At 36.6% G+C, this 23,628-nt stretch overlaps 1 protein-coding gene across 2 annotated transcripts; it reads right to left on the bottom strand.

Moving 5' to 3' along the window:
* Positions 1 to 906: 906 nt before the first annotated feature.
* On the bottom strand, positions 907 to 18,835 carry LOC123560354 (uncharacterized). Of its 2 annotated transcripts, none has more exons than XM_045352556.2 (9): positions 18,719 to 18,835; positions 16,433 to 16,514; positions 14,074 to 14,239; positions 13,018 to 13,039; positions 12,089 to 12,251; positions 8,886 to 9,050; positions 6,075 to 6,260; positions 2,960 to 3,078; positions 907 to 1,294 (listed from the first exon to the last, which is right to left on the bottom strand). In XM_045352556.2, the coding sequence occupies exons 2-9, from the start codon at positions 16,512 to 16,514 to the stop codon at positions 1,115 to 1,117; spliced, it is 1,083 nt and encodes a 360-aa protein (XP_045208491.2). In that variant the 5' UTR covers positions 18,719 to 18,835; the 3' UTR covers positions 907 to 1,114. The 2 variants fall into 2 exon arrangements, with proteins under 2 accessions (XP_045208491.2, XP_045208490.2); XM_045352555.2 differs by having other exon boundaries at positions 12,089 to 12,254; positions 18,719 to 18,832.
* Positions 18,836 to 23,628: the final 4,793 nt, after the last annotated feature.

The following is a 23,628-nucleotide window of genomic DNA, read 5'->3' as shown; positions in this document are numbered from 1 at the left end:
AACAAAATACATGTCAGAATTATGGGACTTAAAGCTATCACTTACTGTTATAACCCCTAAGACACAAGTGAAATTTCAATTCGTTACGTGCATTAGTTTTGGAGATGCAAATTTTTAAACCAGGACTAATAAGTATTTGTCCAGATATCGAGCAGAAACCTTTTTTCAATGTTCTGGTCCCTGTGACCTTGACCTTGACTCAGCTACCCTGAAATCAACAGATGTCATGTGCCTATCAAGACCAACATACATTTGAGGTTTCAAGGTCCTAGGTGAAATACTTGTTCAGATATAATGCAGAAACTATTTTCAAATATTCAGGTCACTGTGACATTGATCTTTGAGCCAGTAACTCTGAAATCAACAGGGGGCATGTACACATCAAAGACCAACACACCTATGAAGGTTCAAGATCCTTGGTAAAATATTTGTCCAGATATTAAATGGACAAAAAGGTTAATATGAGACTATCATTTCCATCCATTGTCCCGCCCACCCATCAGCCTCGGCATACGTAATCTACAAGCCGGATTTTTCTTGAAAACCCCGCCAAAAAAACAAGTTTCGAAGCTGTTAGTCTTTCAATGATACCTATATGTACTTGCAAATTTTAATCAAGATATGACGCCGACGCCAGGGCGAGTATAATAGCTCACTTTACTTCGAATGGTCGAGCTAAAACCGGGCTGAATCTTCATTTTGCTCTATTCGCTCAGTACTGTCAAGTATTGGCAGCTCTTTTGGTATAATGAATAAAGACTTGAATAAAAGAACAAAAGAACTCTATACTAAGTTTACACTCCACGCGTTGATAAATGAGACAGATTTATGCTGCACACACCAACCAGTACTTCGTACTATAAAGGATTTGTTCTCAGTTTACTTCAAATTAAAATAACAAAGACATTACAATCTCAAAACATTTATTGATACTAGACATAACAATTAACAATATCAAAAACTAAACAACGTTCCGTTAAGTATGAATATTTAAGACGCCAAGATTGAAAACTGCTTTCTTAATGTTATCCAAAAATGTAACATCCGAATTTTAATTCACTGTTCTTATATCGGGAAGCGTCTCATGGGTAAACCGTTCAGTTACTTCGCATGTTTAAACATTCCATTTGTCCATTAGTTCTTGTGCTATCTCATCAGCAGTGGTTTGTGGTGACTGCATCTTGTATCTGTAGTTACTGGGATACCTCACCAGGCAATCTGGAGTTTTTGCAGTGACATAAACGCCTCCCACGCTAAAGTCAGACATGCTGAAATCCGACTGGTCGAATTCAATCTGCAAAAGATACAAACTCAGTTTACAATGTTGCTACTCAAGACTCTGGACACTAATTTTTTGCAAAAGAGTAATATAAAGGGCCATAACTTTAAATACCGATCCGAGCGGCTGGCTATGTAACTTGGCCAAATATTTTATAGTGATACGTTAGTGTTAAGAAAAAAAATCTCTTGTTAACGAACGGACTGTCACTTTTGGCAATTTTGATCAATTCAAGAGACGCAGCTCTGAAGATACTAGTCGGAAATGACTGGGTATTGATCTTGGTCTAGATTTCATTAAGAGTTTAATACTTTGTATCATAAGTTCTAATTTAAACACAAAATACTCAAGTTATTGAGCGGACATCAATGTTTTCCAAACGCTCACGCACCAGTATGTTAAAAATATTCTACGTTCCGTTTTTCGAACCAGAGCGTACGTAAAGGTTGCCGGGCTTTGTCTAAAATAGAGAAGCTTTCCCTGGTACCTTTGTGTGTAGTGTAGTATACATAGTATCGACACCTAAATCGTGAAGTTTTAATAGCACTGGGTACACATTTATAAACCATTTACATAATTATGTGTGTGAATACTTATATCGAGACAAGTTTAACATTTCTCAGAATATTGCTTTAAGCACAACGTATTTATAAACGCACGTGTACTATACCCCAACGATAACTTGATGTTTACAAACAAAACTTTAAATAGATTAAAATGGAACATAGGGTACTCCAACATTTTTCTAACATGTTAAAATCTGAATATTTCTGGTTTTCAAAAATACGGAAACGAACATGAAAACGAATAGGAAAAACAAAAGCAAACCGCTAAATAAATCATGAGGATTCGAACTCACAAAACGATTTGCTTATACCCAATTCTTATCTGGATTTTACCTGAATGAGCTATACTGCTGTATACTAACTTGATAGTACGATAGTTTAAATGAAACAAATATTAATATTTACTTGTCAAGTTATGTGCACGCAGTATGAATTGTTATTTTATCAGTTATAATAAAATAGACTCGTCCTCGCGTTTCGGCCGAAATCACATTGTCATTGGGAATAAATACACTTCACGCAATGCATTTCAAACCCTATATACAGTTGTGAGGGACTAAAATTCTTCCAGTCTGAAATATTTAAGGTACCTCGTAGCGGAGTTTACCGTGCCTGGAACCCTGAAGCGACGACGAAACAGATTTTCCGCATTCTTTCGATCGACACCTTCGTGATATACATAGTTAATAGGTAGGATATATGACTCATTTTGTTATTTTGAACAATTACTGTAAGGCAACTGAAAAAAGGCACCAGGCAGAATCCTTTTAAAACTATTTCACCGAAGTCCTGCATGCGTAACTAGGTCTTGTACTCTTGGTATTGCATGTATTTCCAAATGTGGCATATTTTGCTGACTTTGTAGAAGCGGGCATGTAATTTTGATGGGATTATGTTATTTGTCAATTACATAACGTTTGTATAACAAAATGATTCAAACTCTAAAACTGTTACTGTAACAAATTTTAAGTAGTTAGTCTAAAGAATTGTTAGACATAGTTCAGTCTATAAAGTAGGCATTTAAGGTAATAGCTTTTTTCTATATATTAATCAGAAATGGCAACTGTAAAATGTGCGACGAGGTATCCTTTAATGACTGAAACCATTAACTAACCTTAGTGATGATAGGGGTTGTTCCGTGTAGGGGGTTTCCGTTGGCATTCAAGAGCGCTTCCATGTTGTTCATCACCTTCGTCATTGCTGCTTGGTTGAGTAAGACCTGATCACCACACACTGAAAGAATCATGAATTATAACATTTTTAATGCTTCAAAACTCAAGGTGTCCAAGTTTCATATCGGGTGCTTGACGTCATTTGTGATGTCCGTTTCATGTGAAGTTCATCAAATTTGCTAGAACTTTTCCTAATGACCCAAGTTCAGCTCTTTGTAATTTTTACATATTCATTAGTGTAGGTTTAGGTTTGCAGCCGAATAACGTAGCACTCTTCAAGTCGCGTTTTCGCTGCAGAACTCATGCAAATTTGTCAGAACAAATATAAACATTGCATATCCATTCCGTTAACTTATGTGACCGACGGTAAGCGTAATATTAGTTCAAACATTTTTATTCAGCATGTGGTGAAGGATTTTCATAAAAGTGACCAACTTATTTTCATTCCATAAGGGAAAAGATGTTCCACTTAATCATGAAGTGGTACAAAAATAATAAATATTCATTGTTCCGCCTACTATGGATTTCCCACATTCAGGGAGGCGGAGCACCTGCCAAAGCAGAGACTGCATACAAGAAATAATGTGTCATAAATATAAATATCAAATAGTGATTTTCTGTGTTTTTATTTTACTTTTGTATAACACAAGCTGTACTTTCATAGTTCCAAGTTTCTGCACCTTTTACTCTTAGTATTAACTCTATGATTTTAATACAGCATTGACCGGAAAGAGCACTAATTGTTGCAATTTATACATATCCAAATATTCCTATTGTTCATTAAATGCAAATAGAACCGTAGATTAATTCACTTCTACTAGTCTAACAATAAACCAGAGTTTGCATTGAATTAGCTACAAACTACTCGGTGAGTCGCCTACAATGTATTTATAATTACGTATGATTCTGTGTACAATGTTGGCCGCATCTCCTAGGGAAATTCAAATCTTAAACGTTATTTTCTCAAAGTCACCTTTGCAAAATAAAACAAACAGCTTTTTGATAAGATACTGTTTAGATTACTTGAGAGATGTTGCTGATTGACAAAAAGGGGCGTTTCAATTTTAAGTCGGTTATATATGAGCCGCGCCATGGGAAAACCAACATAGTGGGTGTGCGACCAGCATGGATCCAGACCAGCCTGCGCATCCGCGCAGTCTGGTCAGGATCCATGCTGTTCGCTAACAGTTTCTCCAATTCCAATAGGCTTTAAAAGCGAACAGCATGGAGCCTGACCAGACTGCGCGGATGCGCAGGCTGGTCTGGATCCATGCTGGTCGCACACCCACTATGTTGGTTTTCCCATGGCACGGCTCATATTATATACATTCTTATGCATTACGTTTTGCCTTCACTATGCTGCGTTCCATTTAGGTAAAACTATTTGAATTAGAAAGTAAAGAAATGATCTATAAAATATATATATTTTCCATATAAAGCGTATATTTCATTTCGCTTGTGTGTAGTCATTTATGACGTCATCCGCGTTTAACACATTACAATTGAGATTATGAATTTAACTTGTGCTTAAAAAAAATAGTGCTCAATAATGAATACAATTGTCATCGTAAAGAAGCATTCACTGGGATGATTATTAGTCATGTTTGGAGAAATATGCATTAGTTACGCCCCTAAATTTTCTGCAGACTTTGGAATGTTTATCGATATAAAATCTAACAATCACGGGTGGTAAACGCGCAATCCAATTCCCGCTGGGAATACGCTTAAAATGGGTTGCGCGACGTCCGGTGCTGGTGTTGCGCGTACAAAAAGTTGAAATTGAGGTATGTGAAGTTCTGACTTTGTTTAGTATAAGACAAGAATAAATTTTCTCGAAAAAAGGAAAATGCTATTCGGCACAAATATGATTAAACATCATATATGTAAAATATCTGGTTTGTAATTTATGATTTGGCTCTATTATCACAAAAACTCTGCCGACACGAAGCGTGAAAAAAGTATGAAATCAACAAAAATGGCAGTTTCTGACCTCATATGCCTAGTCTGAGGACATCTGATGCTTTTTATGATAACTCAACTGTTATGAAGTAACGAATATCAAAATCATTTGCTTCGAATCCTGCTTACGGGGACATAATTGACAAAAAATTTTCGGGAATGGGGTTGCGCACTGGGAATGGAGTTGCTCGTATACATCATAATGTATATATTGTATACGCGCAACTCCATTCCCGGGGCGCAACCCTATTCCCGATTGTTTTCTTGCCAATCTTTCCCCCAAAAGCAGCATTTCATTCAAGTGTATGCAATATTCATGACTGTTTTACACGTGTTTGATCATTAGAAGTGTCACATTTCCAGAAAGAAGGCACAAGAGTTAGAAAATTTGCATTTTTCATGATTCCATACTTTTTTGACAGATCGAGCCAGCAGAGTTTTCGTGATATCAGGGCTGATTCTTAAATTAATAATTTGGTATTTCAAACATAATGATCTTTATTCAATTCTGTGTCGAATAGCATTTTGCTTTTTTTCGAAAACACTCGTAAATGTGTCATTTACAAAAACAAAATCCCACCTACCTCGATTTTGTATATATTGATGCGCAACCCCAGCACCGGAAGTCGCGCAACCCATTTTAAGCGTATTCCCAGTTGGAATTGGATTGCGCGCTTACCGCCCGTGACAATGCGAACTGTTTATACCAGCTCTTTGATAAATGAATTCTAACATCAACAGCCGCTCACAAGTAGTATGATCATTATGAAGCGCTACCAAACTCAGTTCAGCGATTACTTATATTGGCAACTCTATCCGATATAAATCAATTTACATTTACTTATATTTTGGAAGAGGAGGTGGGAGGGCGCGAAAGTGCGCTTTAGAGCTGGTTTTGTTTCAAATTTGTTTGAAAAAATTATGTCAAGAAACTGGTTTATTTAAAACGACTGAATATGGACAATGGTGTAACAATAGGTCAGTCCATAGGTTTGTATTAAATAAATAATCATTTGGGAGTAAAAATATTTTACGTTGATAGGACTTATTAAACGTCTGCTTAAATGTGTAGAAAAGAAACAATGTTCAAGTTCTTACCTGCACCTATCAAAACAGTTCGATCTCCAAGGAAAGGCGTGCATTCATTACATTGCTCTAAACACTCTCTGGTTGCTGGATTAAGTTCTTGGACTCTTTTGGCCATATAACGTTGTCTTATTTGTTGCCGGAGTGACGTCATAGCACGAGACTCAACATCACGACGTCCTCGCAACTTAAACAGACCTGAAAGTTATTAAATGCCAGAAGATAAGATACTGTATTACAAACACATACCTCCAGAAAATGTTAGTTACGTTCTAATTAAACTAGAGCTATCACTAAAGGTGATGAATGTACCCCCGCATGCACTGCCACAGTACTTTGCAATTTGACGCATACAAGATTGCATAATTATGTGGACTGTATGTATATAGACTGTATGTATACAGTATAGTAACAAAAAACAAAGTCCCATAACTGTGCAGAATATTTATCTAAAAGAATGTAACATGCACCACGCACAACTAGGGTTGGTACTGAACACTTGTGTGAAGTTTCATTAAATTGTGTGTAAGGGTTTGGTAGATTAGGCACGCACAAGATTGCATATGCAGACTGTAATATGTACATAGTATGTTAACAAGAAACAAAGTCCCATAACTCTGCAATTTTTGTCGCTGAAAGAACCTAACATGCCCCATGCACAACTACTGTTGTTACTGATCACTTGTGTGAAGTTTCATTAAATTGTGTCAAGGGGATGAGGAGAGATGGTGCGCACAAGATTGTGTCTATGTATATAGTATAGTAACAAAAAAAAAACAAAGTCCCATAACTCTGCAAAATTTTTTTCTAAAAGAACCTAACATGCCCCATGCACAACTACTGTTGTTACTGATCACTTGTGTGAAGTTTCATTAAATTGTGTCAAGGGGATGAGGAGAGATGGTGCGCACAAGATTGTGTCTATGTATATAGTATAGTAACAAAAAAACAAAGTCCCATAACTCTGCAAATTTTTTTTCTAAAAGAACCTAACATGCCCATGCACAACTACTGCTGGTACTGATCACTTGTGCGAAGTTTCATTAAATTCTGTCAAGGGGATAAGGAGAGATGGTGCGCACAAGATTGCGTCTACGGACAGACGGACAGACAGACAGACGGACAGACAGACAGACAGACAACCTGAAACCAGTATACCCCCCCCCCTTACAACTTTGTTGTTGGGGGGTACAATAAGAAGTATGTTGTCTGAATTTATACTCAGCGTCACTGAAAAGTTACCACCTAACATAAACCTCTTTACTATTTTATACAATATCGACGTCACTTTTTCATGGCCTACCGCGCTCTTTTACTCATAGAGCCTGTTTGATCATGTCTCCTAACCCATTTCACGACTGTCAGGTGAGAACAGCATATACGGCGTGCAATTTCGTGACATGAAAGTTCGGCGTCAACCATGCCAATGGCCCGATGGCCTTGATCGTGCCTTCAACGTGGCATTCTTAGCAACGATATTCTGGGTTTTTTAACGTATTCCTTTTAGTCTGTTGACTAACTTTCAAGTGCGATAAATGATTTGCGATAGAAAATTCGTACATGTCGACATTGCTGGAAAAAGTCATTTTTCACGTGCAGCACGTGCCTCGAAAAGAGTTAATCGAATTTGACAAATCTTTACACCAGTGACGTCTCAGCTGTGTCAAAAATGCAGTCGTGTTATGTATTTAGCACAGTCCAATGCGATTTTTAAAATATAAGGGCCATTAGGGTGGTAACTTTTCAGTGACCATGAGTATACATGAACAAAATCAGTTTGTGATATCGCGAAAATCTGTGACAAATTATACAATTGAAAACATGAGCGTTTTCATAAAGCTAAAATTCAGAATGATTAACGATAAAATCTAACTCGACTATTTGAACCCCTTCAACCTTACAGTAAGAAAAAGTTTAAGCAAATATTTGTAAGTTGAGAAAGAAAAACGAGTTCAATTTTACCGCACTAAATTTCTAAAATGGACCGGTCTATCATTTAACTTGGGCAGTACCATTTAGTATTCAAAGGGATTTAACTGAAAATTCACCGACTTAACAGCGAACAGTGCGTATGTGCAGAAGCGTAGGGAGTGATTATAGATAGAGTATAACGGATACCAGTACTAAGTAATGTTACGAGTGTTACGTCAAATTTGAGAAGCATGCCACAAAATGTTTACAAAAACTGATATACAATCTGGCCGCAGTGACCTTTGACCTACCTGGTCCTAAGGTAAACGTCTGCTCCTTACAAAGAGCAACCATTATATTAAGTGATGTTTACAGGGGCAGTACAAATAATTGATAGTGAAGCTGAGAATCTTGCCATCAGTGCCATTGCAGTATTTCAACTAAGTGACCTTGAGCTTTGAGCTACCTAAACCTACACCAAGGATCGTCTGCTTCTTACTGAAATCAATTCTTATAAGTTAATGGTGGCAATAGAGAAACACAGATGCTTGCAATAATAACAGCACATTTGTAGGCCTCAGCCCCTGAATCTGGTTATTCTTTTTCAAGTTTATGCCTAGATAAGAAATTAAGTGCGAGTAACTTGGTAAACACGATTTCCTCCCCTTTTTTGCTCTTCACAATAGTGGCTTCTATTATTAAAGCTGAACTCAAACTATCCACTAAATTGTAGTTTGAATACCAGTATCAAAATACTGCATTTACATTAATCGATTTCGAGTAGTCCTCAGAAACAACCAAATTAATGTTTCCGGTAGCAGACTGGTATCCAAATTCCGCTGCATATCAGGTTACTTCCGCTTTTTCTTCGGTGTTATATATTTCGTTTCTTCGGAATGATTTAGTACTTACCACCTAGTACTTTGCCGGCGTTTTGTAACCCAGTCTTGCCGAATGTCTTAAATCCAGAGCCAATGGTTTTGCCAAAACTGCCGAGTCCACTGCCTATTTTCGAGCCCAGATTACCAAATGTGTTTTTAATGCTGTTAAACCCGTTTGAGAATGTCTTGCCAATATCTGCATTATGGTAAAACATACTTTATTACATAATGCAAGAACCTGTCCAGAGCAAACGAGATTTCTTACGTACATTGTATAATACATTTATTGTAGAACTCGTAGCAAACCTATCTTTAAAGTGTTACCTTTTCTTACGGAAACAAAAACAACTTTATGAACTAATGTCAGTTCGTGAGTAAATTATCAAAACAACAACATTACTATTTTTTTAAAGATAAAATCATAATTTTAGATAATCCCTAAAATTCAGCATGAAATATGCGGATCTTTAAATTACAGTCATTTCAAGGACAAGCACACAAACATGTACATTTTATTTCGTCATATTAATGACAATTGTGTATTCTGTTCCTGTTAGAAGTTTCATTGAACTCTATATAGTAGGAAAATTTCTATTTAGACCAGAATGTGTCTGTATGACACAGGGTGTGCCCCCACTGGTATATTTGTCAAAAATAAGGGGCAATAATATAAATGCAGTGTTAATGGGGTTTAGCCTAAGCGAACATTTAATGAAAAGGATTCATTATTCTTGGCCATATTCTTTTGAGCTATGAGCATCACAATCAGAAAATCTACCATTTTGGCTATTTCAAGGGCCATAACTCTGTAATAAGTGCAAAGATTCTCAACAAGAATGCCAAGTGTGCAAGGTCACATAATTACAAAGACTCAAGCAAGGTTTCATGAATTTACATTAAATATTGTTTGTGCTAGGCACATAATTTGGTGAAAATGTGCTTTTTTTACTATTTCAAAGGACATAGTTCTAAATATAGGGGGCGGAGCCAGACGAAAAATAGGAGGTGTGCAAGTTTATATAATGATAAATACTTATCGCAAGTTTTATTTATATAAAATACTTTTTGAGCTAGGTGCGTAACAAAGTAAAAATGTGCATATTTTTACTATTTCAGGGACCATAACTCTGAAAATAGGAGGCGGAGTCAGATAAAAATAGGACGTGTATATTCATCATGATAAAGAATCATACAAATTTTAATCAATTTAGATGAAATACTTTTTGAGCTAGGCGCGTCACAAGGTAAAAATTTGCATTTTTGACTATTTCAGTGGCCGTTTTATAACTCGAAAATTAGGAAGCGGAACCAGACAAAAAATAGGAGATGCGCAAGTTCATATCATGATAAAAACTCGTACAAGGTTTAATCAATTTATCAGAAATACTTTTTGAGCTAGGAGCGTCACAAGGTGAAAATGTGCTTTTTGACTATTTCTGGGGTCATAACTCTGAAAATATGGGGCAGACCAGAATGAAAAATAGGATGTACGCAAGCTCATATCATGATTAAGACTCATGCAAGGTTTCATGAATCTATACCAAATACTTTTTGTGCTAGGCGTATCACAAAGTGAAAATGTGCATTTTTGACTATTTCAAGGGCCATAACTCTAAAACTAGGGGGCGGGGCAAGACGAAAATTAGGAGGTGCGCAAGTTCATATCATGATAAAGACTCATGCAAGGTTTCATCAATCTATATCAAATACCTTTGGAAGTAGGTGCATCACAAGATGAAAATCTGCATTTGACTTTTTCAGGGGCTACAACTGTGACAATAGGGGGCAGACCAAAATGAAAAATAGAAGGTGGACAAGTTCATATCATGATTAAGACTCATGCCAGGTTTCATGAATCTATACCGCATACTTTTTGAGCTAGGCGTGTCACAAGGTGAAATGTGCATTTTTTACTATTTCAGGGGCCATAACTCTAAAAATAGGGGCGGAGCCAGACGAAAATTAGGAGGTGCACAAGTTCATATCATGGTAAAGGCTAATGCAATGTTTATTCAACTTATATCAAATACTTTGAGCTAGGCGCGTCACGAACTTCGGACTGGCGGACGGACGGACGCACGAATAAGACCAATACTATATGCCCCCCCCCCCCCCCCCCCCCCCCCACCACTCATGAGGGGCACAGTTTTTTCTATAGATATATCTATACATTAGTTAGGTCACTAAAACTAGCAAAAAATCAAGCATGCGGCCATGTCCATATTTTTCAATTTTCTTAATATATTTTGAAGCTTTGAAATATTGGGGTTTTACATAAAAAGTACATTGTAGATAAAAATGTACAGTGGTGTAAAAAATGGTTCATACAAGTCAAAAGACTATTGCCTTTATATGAACAATTTTACCCTGATCAAAATTGCCTAAAAAAGAAGTTTATGTTGTATGACCAATTTATATTCAACGGGTTTGATGGTAACTTTAAAAAATCCAATTTGATTCATAATAAGGCCCAAAAGTACAATTAATTTCCCATAAGGTTACATACAAATATGTCAATGCAAGGCTTTGACACATTGTTCTGAAGACAAATGCAAATACCTTCTCTTTAGAAATCTATCCGAGAGAACACAAAAATGACTTTAAAGTGACCTGTTGACCTGCTACTTTTCCCCTCACATCTGTCAGAATGAGTAGTGTATAAGTTAAGCGGTCCAGCCTACTTTTTGTACAAATCCGCAGACAGTCATTTGCAAAAGCATGATTTTCCAGCAATTTTTTACCCCTGTCTCTTCACTTACATCAGATCTATAAAATTTGGCTACTTTCAGAAGCTCAGGATATCTATTTACAATCAAATCCGTCATGAAATGAGGGACCTCTTTTCTCTCGGATACACTTCCTTTAGTTGGGTAACGAAGGGCAGGTAATTGTACCTTATTACCTGTTTATCCGAGACATCTCTGTTCAAAATGTCTGACGGTCAGTGTTTCCCACGGATAGACCGTCATACTATACAATTCAGTGAGACTAAGTAATGAATATGTGTCAGTTTCAGAATGTCTGAACAAAGCAAAAAATATGTATTTGACATTGTAGCCATACTAGTTTCACAATGTACTAGTAAAAATATGTATGTTTTAAACAGATGTTTAAAATGTACAGACGTCCAGACGTAGCAGTGTATACAAGCAGGTCTTGAAATTTAAGAGGAGAAAAACGCCTCAATTGAAGTGATGATAAACTCTCAAAACGCTATATTGAAATTGTACATACCTTTGAAAAAGTTTTGAAAGTTTTTAAAACCATTCGACTTTCCTGAACTTCCTGGTGAGTCACCACCAGAGTTGCCGATTAACTCGCTAAGATCCTCCCAACTGAAACCCTCTTCTTCCTCGCCCTCACGTTTATACCGGCCGGTCATAGCACTCATACCCTCCTGCTGAAAATAAATTCAGTTGAACCTCGTTATCTGGAATTTGCTTATTTTCAAACTCCGTCTATCTCGACGTGCACAAAATATTTTTAAGTCGATTTCTGTTATCTTTAAAGTAAGCCGTGCGATCCGTTGGAACTCGAAACAGCGAGATGTGTTGTAAGTACATTCCTGTCAGAAAATTTAATACATATCTGAGTAACAAAGTAGCAGAGAAATAAAACCTGATGTAATATGCTGAATTAATACCTATTTGTTTGACATATTTGGGGTTTTCATACTAGAAAAGAGACGAGGTGAGGGTAAGGTCATGAACAAAACTTCGTCCCTTTCTTGCTCATATGTAAAATGAGCGTCTTAATGGAGGGAGACTACATATAAACATTGCAAAATTTACGTTAAAACATTCAGAATTTGACCCGTTTCGCTTAAATGAGATTTTTTACATACATTGTATAATGTGTTTATAGTAGAACTCGAAGCAAACCTGTCTTTTTAGTTACCTTTCTTTTCTTACGAAAACGAAAACAGCTTTATGAATTAATGCCAACTCGTGAGTAAATTAACAAAACAATAAAGTAACTTTTTGAAGATACGATACAAAATATTGAAACTTCACACATTTCCAAATAATGTGAGCATGGAATATACGGATCTTTCAATTGTAGTCAAACATTTGAAAGACAAGCAGACAAACGTGTATATTATGTTATACGTACGAATTTACCAAATTTACTACAAAAATATATACAGTATTCTAAAAGCTTACCATAATTAAATCTCCGGAATCCCTGCAAAAGTTAAAAGAAAGAAAAATGAAAAGACTTATTCAATGCACGAGTATGTAAAGCATAACATTTGTTTGTGTTGTCACGCTGGCAAAATCAGTCAATATAGATTTTAGATTTTCTTAGGTGGCCATATGAGCAATATGTAAGGCACGGACCTACCCTAGGTAGAACCACCGATCTTCCACGCAGCAAGCTGGGTGGTGTCTGCGCTTTAAATAATTCTACATCACTATCAAGATGTCAAATTAAAGTATGGGGCAGGTAACTCTGTCACAAATAATTGTAACTGGTTGCTTAAATTCTGAAGAATACCAAAATCATCTAGCCTTACACGGTTTTCATTGAAAATCACTATTTAGAAATTGAACAAGAAGGATGCAGACATTGTATGACACATGTCCCCAGAACATGTTCGAAGAAGCTTTACGATGATAAATTCTAAAACGAGGCTAGAGCCTAAGAATATCATCCGAGATGAAATTGCCGACCAAATAAGCATGTCTGCTTTCCACGATGTATACCAAGTTTGATTTAAATTTTATGGAGACAGCATGTATGATACATATTTATGTAATATATTCTAATGTAGTCAAAATCAAGGAAAAATCTCGACAATAAGGTAATGATATTCAATTAATATTGATGAGTAAGTTTCATACAAATGATTGAAACTGTTGGAGAAGCCAAGTACACAGGGAATGGTGAATGGGGTGTGTTTGTGTTTGTTATATTATTAAGTCCGAAAAGGGAAACGACAAAGGAAAAATAATTAGAAATTAAAATTCTATGAAAATTGTGATAATATGCTCATGTCGACTCATTTGGAATTGATGTACCACGGCTCATTTGAATTATTATCTTAGCATACGGTACACGTGTTCACTTCACGTTGATACAAAGTTCCATTTGAAATGGATGAAACTGTAGAAGGAGTAGAGTACATAACGGCCATTTCAAACACGATACGGCCTCCCAGTTTCTCAATCCTGTTGGAGCGGGCATATAGGCACTATAAAACAAAATGTTTAATATACCAGTCACAACGACTTCTTGCGCAGGTTTTACAACTCTCCTGTACAGTCCTGACTTGAACCTTGCAATCCTCCATGTTCTGATTTTGTAGCGCCACGACAGGCTCGAGGAGTTGGTACTCGGCCTCTAAATGAGCCATGATGTTTCCATAAACTGTAGACTGGAACTCTGAAATGAAAGGTAATATGTGTAGAGAATTGCTGCAATCATGTTAACCAGCCTATAGTGTCAGCAATTGTTGAATGAAAATGTAAATCGTAAATTCAGTCCTATCGATCAATGTACTTCCTTTTCAAATGGACAAGATTCGCAGGAAAATAGTTTTAGAGCCAGAATCTGTACACGTTCAGCTTTATAGTTTTTAGCTCTCGAATTTTATTGCAGCTATAAATCTGCAGTTGAAATAAATACATACTAAACTCGTGCAGACGTTTCGTTCGTTCCTATGGTATCTTCTACCCATTTAATGACGACCTGCGTTTTTTATAAATACATATGTATACATTCATATAAATATGTAAATAATATAAGCCTTGATCGGGAATCGATCCCCGGGACCTTATAACACTTAAGGACCTCTTGACGTCGCTATAAAATCTAGCTTACTAGGAAGGTAGTATAAGTGCATCCTTATACTCTACCCCACTACTCATCTAACCCACTGAAAAACTGCATAAAATTTTATATATACAAGAATCATGACTAATTTACTAGAATATTTACAAAAGTGTATATAAAATGCTCTTGTCAGAAACAAAACTACATATCTTTAATCCCTCCCCCACACCCATCCCGCCAAAGGCGGATGGATTTTCTATTGGCGTTGTTAGTCTGAGTGTATGTCCGACCGTCAAAATTATCTCAGGCAAGACCTATGCTCACATATGTATTATCTCCCTTTCCTTTTGATAAAAATAGGCGTAATTCGAAAAGTATTCCCTTTTTGTCGTTTTCAACGCATGAGGTTTGCTCACATAATGCATTATTCCCCTTGGCCCAGTAAAAGCGGAGTCTTACCCCTTTATTTGATAGGAAATTGAAAATGCATAGAATTCAAAACTGAATATAAGGTAGTTCTGCACGTTTGATAAACAGGAAGTGATGGCATAACGTCATTTATCCGGAAAACGCAGAATAAAGCCTGGATTCGGCGTACGGAAATGAAACACATTTTACGAACTAAAGACAAACCTGTGAGTAAATTCATTAAAATGGCACAATTACTATAATTCTAAAGTCAAAATATAATATTAAAACACATGACACGTTATTGATTCAAAATAATGTCTCAAAATTAGCGTAAACAATTCGGTTCACTTAAATCATGGTCAAATATCTCAAAAATAAGCACACGGGACTTTTACATTTTATTTCACCACATTAAAGTCCATATGTTTATTTACAACTGAGATGTTTCATCAAAATATACAGTGTAGAAAAAAAAATCAAGTTTCAAAAGTTACGATTTTCCCATAGACTCCTATTATGAAAAAATGCGCAAGGGACGAATCAGTCTAGCAAGAAATCAGGGACACGACCCTATCTTTTTTATTTGCTGAATTTTCAAGGTATATTCTGAAGTTTCGAAAAATCGGGGTTTAATCAAATTCAGCCTTGTAGAAAATTTTCCGATCCAAACGTACAGAACTACATTAAATTCGAATTACCTAACCTCACATAACGATTGATTAGCAGATAACTTTAACATACATGTAGTATCCGCCCCCCCCCCCCCCCCCCGCCCCTCCACACATACCACCACACACACACACACGCACGCACGCACGCACACACACACACACACACCACCCCCCTCCTCCTCCTCATCCCTTATCCCAGTATTTTCAACTTGGTTTTGTAAAAATGGTCTTTTTGACTGTTTCTAAGTAACCTATAGATGGATCTTGATGGAACTATACACAAATATAGAAAACTTTAGGACAGAGGTGTACACTTTTGTCAGGCACTCTTTATCAGAAATATTGCCCTTTACTTATTTTACAATCCTTTAATTCCCACATAAGGTAATCTATTTATGAAATTCAACACAAATATAGATTACTATAGGGCAGTGATGCATGCGTATTTTTCATCAGAATATCTTCAGAAATTGCAGAGTAATTGCATAGAATCGATATAAAATTAATAAATTCCAACAAAATAAAGTAATCCATTGATGGATCCTCATTAAACTTATAGATCGCTTTTACTCATTGATTTTGTTAATAACGAAATGGACCAAACGGTTGCATTGTACGTAAGTTTTTATCATCTTTTAAAATATATACCCCCCCCCCCCCCCCCCACCACCACCTCATTCACAAAACAACTTCTTCGGCGGGGGATATAAATTCCTCTTACCCTCTAAAGTGTCGGCGTCTAATTCATCTGCATGTACAAATGACGTCATCACAAGAACGGCACAAACAAAATACGACAGCATCTATAAAGAAAAATGCCCGATTTATTAAACAGTTTCTAATAAAAGATGGACCAGAATGCATATTTTCATTGTACATATTTTACTACAAAAATATGTTTTCTACATCACTGCAGTGAGGCATATTTTCTACATTTTCATCGATTTTCCGAAAGTATTTTAGTATCTTGACAGTGACAAATGTGTCTGATTTTAAGACGAAATTTTTGTGATAGTATAAAGTCGAAATACAAGATTAAGGTTCATGTAAGTCTTTTGAAACAATCCCTCAGGTGAAATTTTGTTTTAGTTTTTTTACGCCACATAGCCCATGGTCTATCATAAAGAAAACGCCAAAATGTTCATAATAAGTAGTAGAAACCTTCAAGACAGGTTATTTCATTTTGAACAACATATTTTGTCTTATATTACATGTGCTTTGACTGTTCATGTTCTATTTTGTAGAATATATCAAGCTTCTTTTTCAAAAGTATTTGTCATTATTGTACTATTTAATTGACCTGTCAAAACATTTTCCCGGCTTTCATATTAATCTTATATAGGCTCAAACAATATATAATGATAGCCGGGTCCATATTTTGACAGGTCAAGTAAATTGGACAATACTTTTTTAATCATTGTGTGTCTAACATTTGTCCAAGTACTCCGGGAGTTGAAAGTGTAACAAACCATGTCCACTTAAAAAAAATGCAAAATGGAAGTGAAAGTAGAGCTGTCAAATTGACAAAAAACTGCAGTATTTCAACAAATATAAAAGTAAACTATTTTTCATTTCCCGGAGTACCTAGATAAGTATGTAAGACATACAACAAAAACAAACTTAGAGAAAAAATGTATTTGAAAAAGAAGTTTGATAGTTTGTACAAAATAGAATGTGGACAGATGAAGTACATGTTTTGTAAGACAAAATACATATTACCAAACAAGGTGACCTCTATAGAAAGTATTTTCTACTTCTTCTGAACAACTCTGTATATGTATGTTTCTGTCCATTATAATTTCCAAAATGAAAATTTACCTAAGGGGTGGTCTCAAACGCTTTACATGAACCTTAACATTACATTCTGTTGTACTTTGTGTACGAGCACGCGGAATTTAACCTGTGCAAGGAGTCATAACGTGCAGAAATATGTGCAAATCATCGGTTACAGCTAGTTGTAACTACACTTATGTTTGACATCTTCGCTATGGTTGCATATTTCTGCCACGAGATACATTTCGCGATAGCTAGAAACCCATCTTGATAAAAGCATAGCTTTCTAAAAAGATGATCTCAATACTCGAAAGTTTTTTTGGAAATATTATTGCCATAATTCACTTAAGTATCCCGATATCTTTCTCGGTACTTTCAGCAATTACCTTGATATTTCGAACTTTTTTGAAAACTTGATCTTAAAATTGAAAGCAGTAATTTATCGCTTTATGTTTTAGAAAAATGTACAACTTTTCTGAAAAATTTAGAATATTATCGTAAAAGCTACCAGGTATCTCATGGCAATTTTCAGCACAAATTCGAAATTTTTCGCTAATATATCTGAAGGAAATACACATTTCTGTTGTACTCAGACACTGGCACCAAAACAGAAAGAAAATGCAACTGTGCACATTATACTTTACTCTTAGGTATACTGTTTGAACCATGGTCATGAATGGGAAAGTGAGCAGTACATTTCTCACCTATATATATATATATATATATCGCGCACAGTTCAATGAATGGGTACCAGGCGTATTGAACAAGCAGTAATTCATCTTCAATCATGCACCAATCGCATTGTCTCAATATTTCATATTGCAGACTTGAGATACTCCATATCTTTTATGCTTTCGTCAACATTACAGAAAAAAGTCTTGCGTAAGCTTCACTAAAGAACATCCGGTCTAGAGGTCACAGCAGTATGCACATATATATGTATATATATCAGTATATGGCACAATGTGAATAATCAAAAGCAGAATGCAAAATATTCCCAGTCAGGCCTATACAATAAAATTCGAAATGAATGAAATTCCTTTTAGAAATTGTTTTGAATTTGAAGTCGGACATTGGTATACATCTGTGCTGTCTGTGCTGCATATACAGATTTTAGCTTACACGTGTAGTTAAACAAAGACTGACATACATCTTTACATCAGCCAATCTTGTATGCACATAAAACGAAATGCTTTAATTAAAGTTAGAACAAAGAATAATTGAGAATTCTTACCTTGAGTTTGCCTCCGGTGGTATCTAGGACTAGATAAATGAAACGTCGTCTGTGGGGTTTTATATAGCTACACTGTGCAATTTCCCGCCAAGACGCACGCTAATTTCGTGCAACACATTCAGAAATTTGTTAAGAGACGGGCTCGATTTAGCTCTTCTTAGAATGGTAGCGAACATTCTGTTCTACTCGATTTACACAGAAGGCTCATCTACTGACTAAAGTAAATAGTATACAGAAGGTTTTATAAATATGGCTGCCATCATTGCGTGCATTATTTTGAATGTAGATGACGACAATTTTGAACGTAGTGCTAAATGAAATCACAGAATAATCGCTGTTTTTACTTCTGCGTGCGCAGTTGTATAAGACCCTGTATTTTGTTATTCTCGCATTCAAATTAATATATATATATATATTCATATTGTGTTTTTATATCTGTGCACAAGGACATTTAAAAGAATACATAGATGTATAGAAAGAGAATATATCACTAACTCAAAGGGTTCTTTAACAGTACTGAATTGATTATATGAATCCTGCACGCCAGTGCCCTGTCCGCAGCTCAGTGCTCCCAGTCCTCTTTCAACTTAGGAATCACTGCTCTTTGGTCGGTCTAGAAATATCCATATATATTTGATAGTTTAAGTTTATAAGTCTTTTAATTTACTGTTTTGGATCAGAGAGGATCGTGAGAAGATATCTGGTTTTGTAGAAGATATTATTCCAAATTACCAACCAAATAACTTGAATATTAAGTTAAGAGTATCGAGAGATACCTTTTCGAAATTTTAGGGTAAATCATTGATTTTAACATGGCTTGATTTTTTTGTCACTTCAACAAAAAAAAAGAAGGCATGCATGTATGTTCTGCTATAAACAACGTCGGAAGCGCGGACCTGCGAGAGAATATTATGACATCATGTATGATGTCAAATAGCCTCATGACGTCTGGCTCGTTACTACTCGGATAAATTAAGTCAAGCATATCTTTAATCATCACGTTTTAATAAGCATATTATAGCTTGAACAAACAATGCCTTCTTGTGTTTTATCACCTGATATACCATGGTTTACCGTTCAGATGCTTGGATATCTAACCATTTTGGCTAACACCGTGGTTCAATTCCAGCGCATCTGAACTCTGAACTGTGATCAGTCAGACGATAAACAACACAAATACATTGATTATCGTATTCATTAACTTTAACAGACAGCCTTGTTTGGGGGCTAAATCAAAGAGCTATAAATATAATTTTTTTACTTCTTTGGCTTAATATAGAATTCTCTTGTGAAGAATCATCTTCAATAAACATTGTAAGCTATAGTTGAAGTAACAACTATTCTCAAATAAAAATGAAATACTGGTCTGTGAGTCATTAACTTGTGAGGATCCTATCTAAATTTGGATAGTAAGATTCCTGCGAAAACATATTTTGCCTTCAAAGCTTTAATCTAAAATGTTTTGTTCTTTTGCGGCGCTGATAATGTACATAGAGGCATATCTGTTAAATATAACTACAAAATAAAATATTGTTGGAAAAAAATCCTATCGCATTTTTAGTATGTTACAATTCGACCGTGCAAAATGAAGATATTTTTAAGTACATACATGACACTATATGACTATTCATGGATTTAACAATCACACTCATACAAGTACCAAAAAAAATTCTCGTTACTTCAATAATTTGTGAGACGGCAGTTGCAGCCTCTGCTCCAATGGCCATAACTGAAGTTGTCATTTAAACTCTACCTAACTGAAGTTTCCTGAATGTTGTTACATCAACCTCTACATTCAAGCTCCGAGGACTGCCATCAACTGCATCAACTTTTACAATGAAACCAGCTCTACTTGAAATGTGTGGGCAAACTTAATCTGGAGGGCACCTGTTGTAAGTGTATGGGATTAGTGCCATTCCCATTAATATATATTTATTGATATCTAAGTTTTACTGTGTCCTCCACTAGTCAACATGGTAAAGGGTCTTTTGACGATGATAATATGTATAACAATTAATTTCACAAAGATGGTCACATTATAAAAGGGACCAATTCAATAACGTTTTCCAGAAATATAAGCCTCTACAATCCGTATTTTCAATGACTTACTTGCCAGATCTACAGCTAGCTAACGATCCTTTGATAATGTATACATCTTCTATTATGTTAAGCCGTAGCTAATAAGGCGGATTTGAAAATAGAAGTTTTCAGAGTTTTGGAAACCAGAACTAATTTCCAGGAAGCATTATCACCGTGACCAAGAGGTGTCATTTAATGTTGAAGAAGTCTACAACTGAATCAACCAACACAGCTAATCCCCCATGATTTCATGTTTGAAAGGATTAAATTGGCAGAGAAAGCACAAGGATAAGCTGTTTTCTCTTAACAATGTACAGGTATTAGATTATCAACATGACTGATAAGGTTAATGTCAGAATCATTTTGAGTACAGATTACTAAGGGTCGATTTGGTTCGAGTGTGAATTACATCAATTTTTTACAATAAAAGAATATTACTCACTTATGTCATTTTTTATTCATTCTGCCTCTGAGACGGACAACATTCACAAATCTTAACGCAAAACTCATACCGACGCCATGTTGGTGCGCTTTATCTTCTGTGCCTTCCGAATACCGAGCAGAATGCTCGGTAAACCTTCTGAGTAGGCCTTCTGAATTAATCGAGTGTTCAGAATGGTAGGCTGGAAGACCATTCCCTTCTTGGAAGGCCTAAATCGAGTCTGTCAAAGGTTATTTTTCGTGTTGCATCGAGTTTGTATATGAGCCGCGTCATGAGGAAATCAACATAGTGGCTTTGCGACCAGCATGGACCTAGACCAGCCTGCGCACACTCGGCTTTCTTCTTGAGAGTGTAGCGCTTATTACACAGTAAATGCCCTTGAAGTACCCACAGTAGTGGATTTTTTTTGTGATCCTCAAAGCTCAAAATGTATATGGCCTAGAAAAAAGAAATCTTTTATTCTAAATGTTTGTAGAGACTATACACCCTTAAAACTGCAAACAGTTGAATTATTGTCCCTTATTTGTGACAAATGTATCAGTGGGGACATACCCTGTGTCCAACAGGCACATTCTAGTTTGATATATAATTTATATTAGAATGTTTAGAAGAATTCCGTGTTTTTTTGTTGTTTTTTTTTGTTTTTTTTTGGATGGAGGGTGGGGCGGGGGGTCGAAACTCTATTGAAACGTATGATTATTTCATCAGCTGGCTCTCTGTGTCTGAAATAATGTCCGTATCAGCACACTGGATCTCCCACACTGTTCTTTGATACCGTCCGTAGCAGTACACTGGATTTCCCACACCGTATCTTAAATAACGTCCGTACCAGCACACTGGATCTCCCACGCCGTGTCTTAAATAACGTCCGTAGCAGCACACTGGATCTCCCACACCGTGTGGTAAATAACGTCCTTACCAGCACACTGGATCTCCCACACCGTGTCTTTGATAACGTCCGTAGCAGCACACTGGATCTCCCACACCGTGTCTTAAATAACGTCCGTACCAGCACACTGGATCTCCCACACCGTGTCTTTGATAACGTCCGTAGCAGCACACTGGATCTCCCACACCGTGTGGTAAATAACGTCCTTACCAGCACACTGGATCTCCCACACCGTGTCTTAAATAACGTCCGTACCAGCACACTGGATCTCCCACACTGTTCTTTGATAATATCCGTAGCAGCACACTGGATCTCCCACACCGTGTCTTAAATAACGTCCGTACCAGCACACTGGACCTCCCACACCGTGTCTTAAATAACGTCCGTAGCAGCACACTGGAGCTCCCACACCGTGTGGTAAATAACGTCCTTACCAGCACACTGGATCTCCCACACCGTGTCTTTGATAACGTCCGTAGCAGCACACTGGATCTCCCACACCGTGTCTTAAATAACGTCCGTACCAGCACACTGGATCTCCCACATCGTGTCTTTGATAACGTCCGTAGCAGCACACTGGATCTCCCACACCGTGTGGTAAATAACGTCCTTACCAGCACACTGGATCTCCCACACCGTGTCTTAAATAACGTCCGTACCAGCACACTGGATCTCCAACACCGTGTCTTTTATAACGTCCGTAGCAGCACACTGGATCTCCCACACCGTGTCCTAAGTATGTCCGTAGCAGCACACTGGATCACCCACATCGTGTCTTAATTAACGTCCGTAGCAGCAATCTGGGTTTCCCACACCGTGTCTTAAATAACGTTCGTAGCAGCACACTGGATCTCCCAAACCGTGTCTTAAATAACGTTCGTAGCAGCACACTGGGTCTCCCACACCGTGTCTTAATGCATGGATCCGTAAACCGTTCAATAAACTCCGCCCCTTAGTTACTGTTGCTGCTTCCCACAAGCTTCTTTCAAAATGGCGGAATAATGTACATTAGCAATTGACTCGCTAGAACGTATTTCAGATTATTTCTATGTGAAAAACTTATCAAATTTTGAACAAAAATGCATCAAAATTATAGCTGTTCAAAGAGGCTTAATTGTTTTACTAAATGTTATGTATATGACATTAAGGTTGACTGAGAAGAAACTACTTTAAAAGTTAGCGCCAAATGTTTGCGTTCTCAAAGAAAGAACACTTTCCGTCTTTCACTAGATATTGCTGGCAGGAAAATTGTTGCGTCCTTATCACGGGGGAGGAAGTGTTACACGAAGGATGGAGTTCTTCTGGTAACTTGTCATGTTTTCTTCTGATAACTGTTACGGAGTTCCTGGAAAACGTTACAGAGTTCTTCTGATTTCAGAATGACGAGCCAAGGAATCAGTGGATAAAATGGTAATTTTTTATCTTTAAGTAGAGAGAATGGGGTGTAAAACTAAAGTTTGATTATCAAGGTTGCCTGATGTCTTGTGCTATACGTCAGAA

This window comes from Mercenaria mercenaria, chromosome 18 (assembly GCF_021730395.1).
Source record: "Mercenaria mercenaria strain notata chromosome 18, MADL_Memer_1, whole genome shotgun sequence".
Taxonomy (NCBI): Eukaryota; Metazoa; Mollusca; class Bivalvia; order Venerida; family Veneridae; genus Mercenaria; species Mercenaria mercenaria.
Note: the sequence above shows the minus strand (reverse complement) of the source record. Positions and strands in the feature narration are given on the sequence as shown.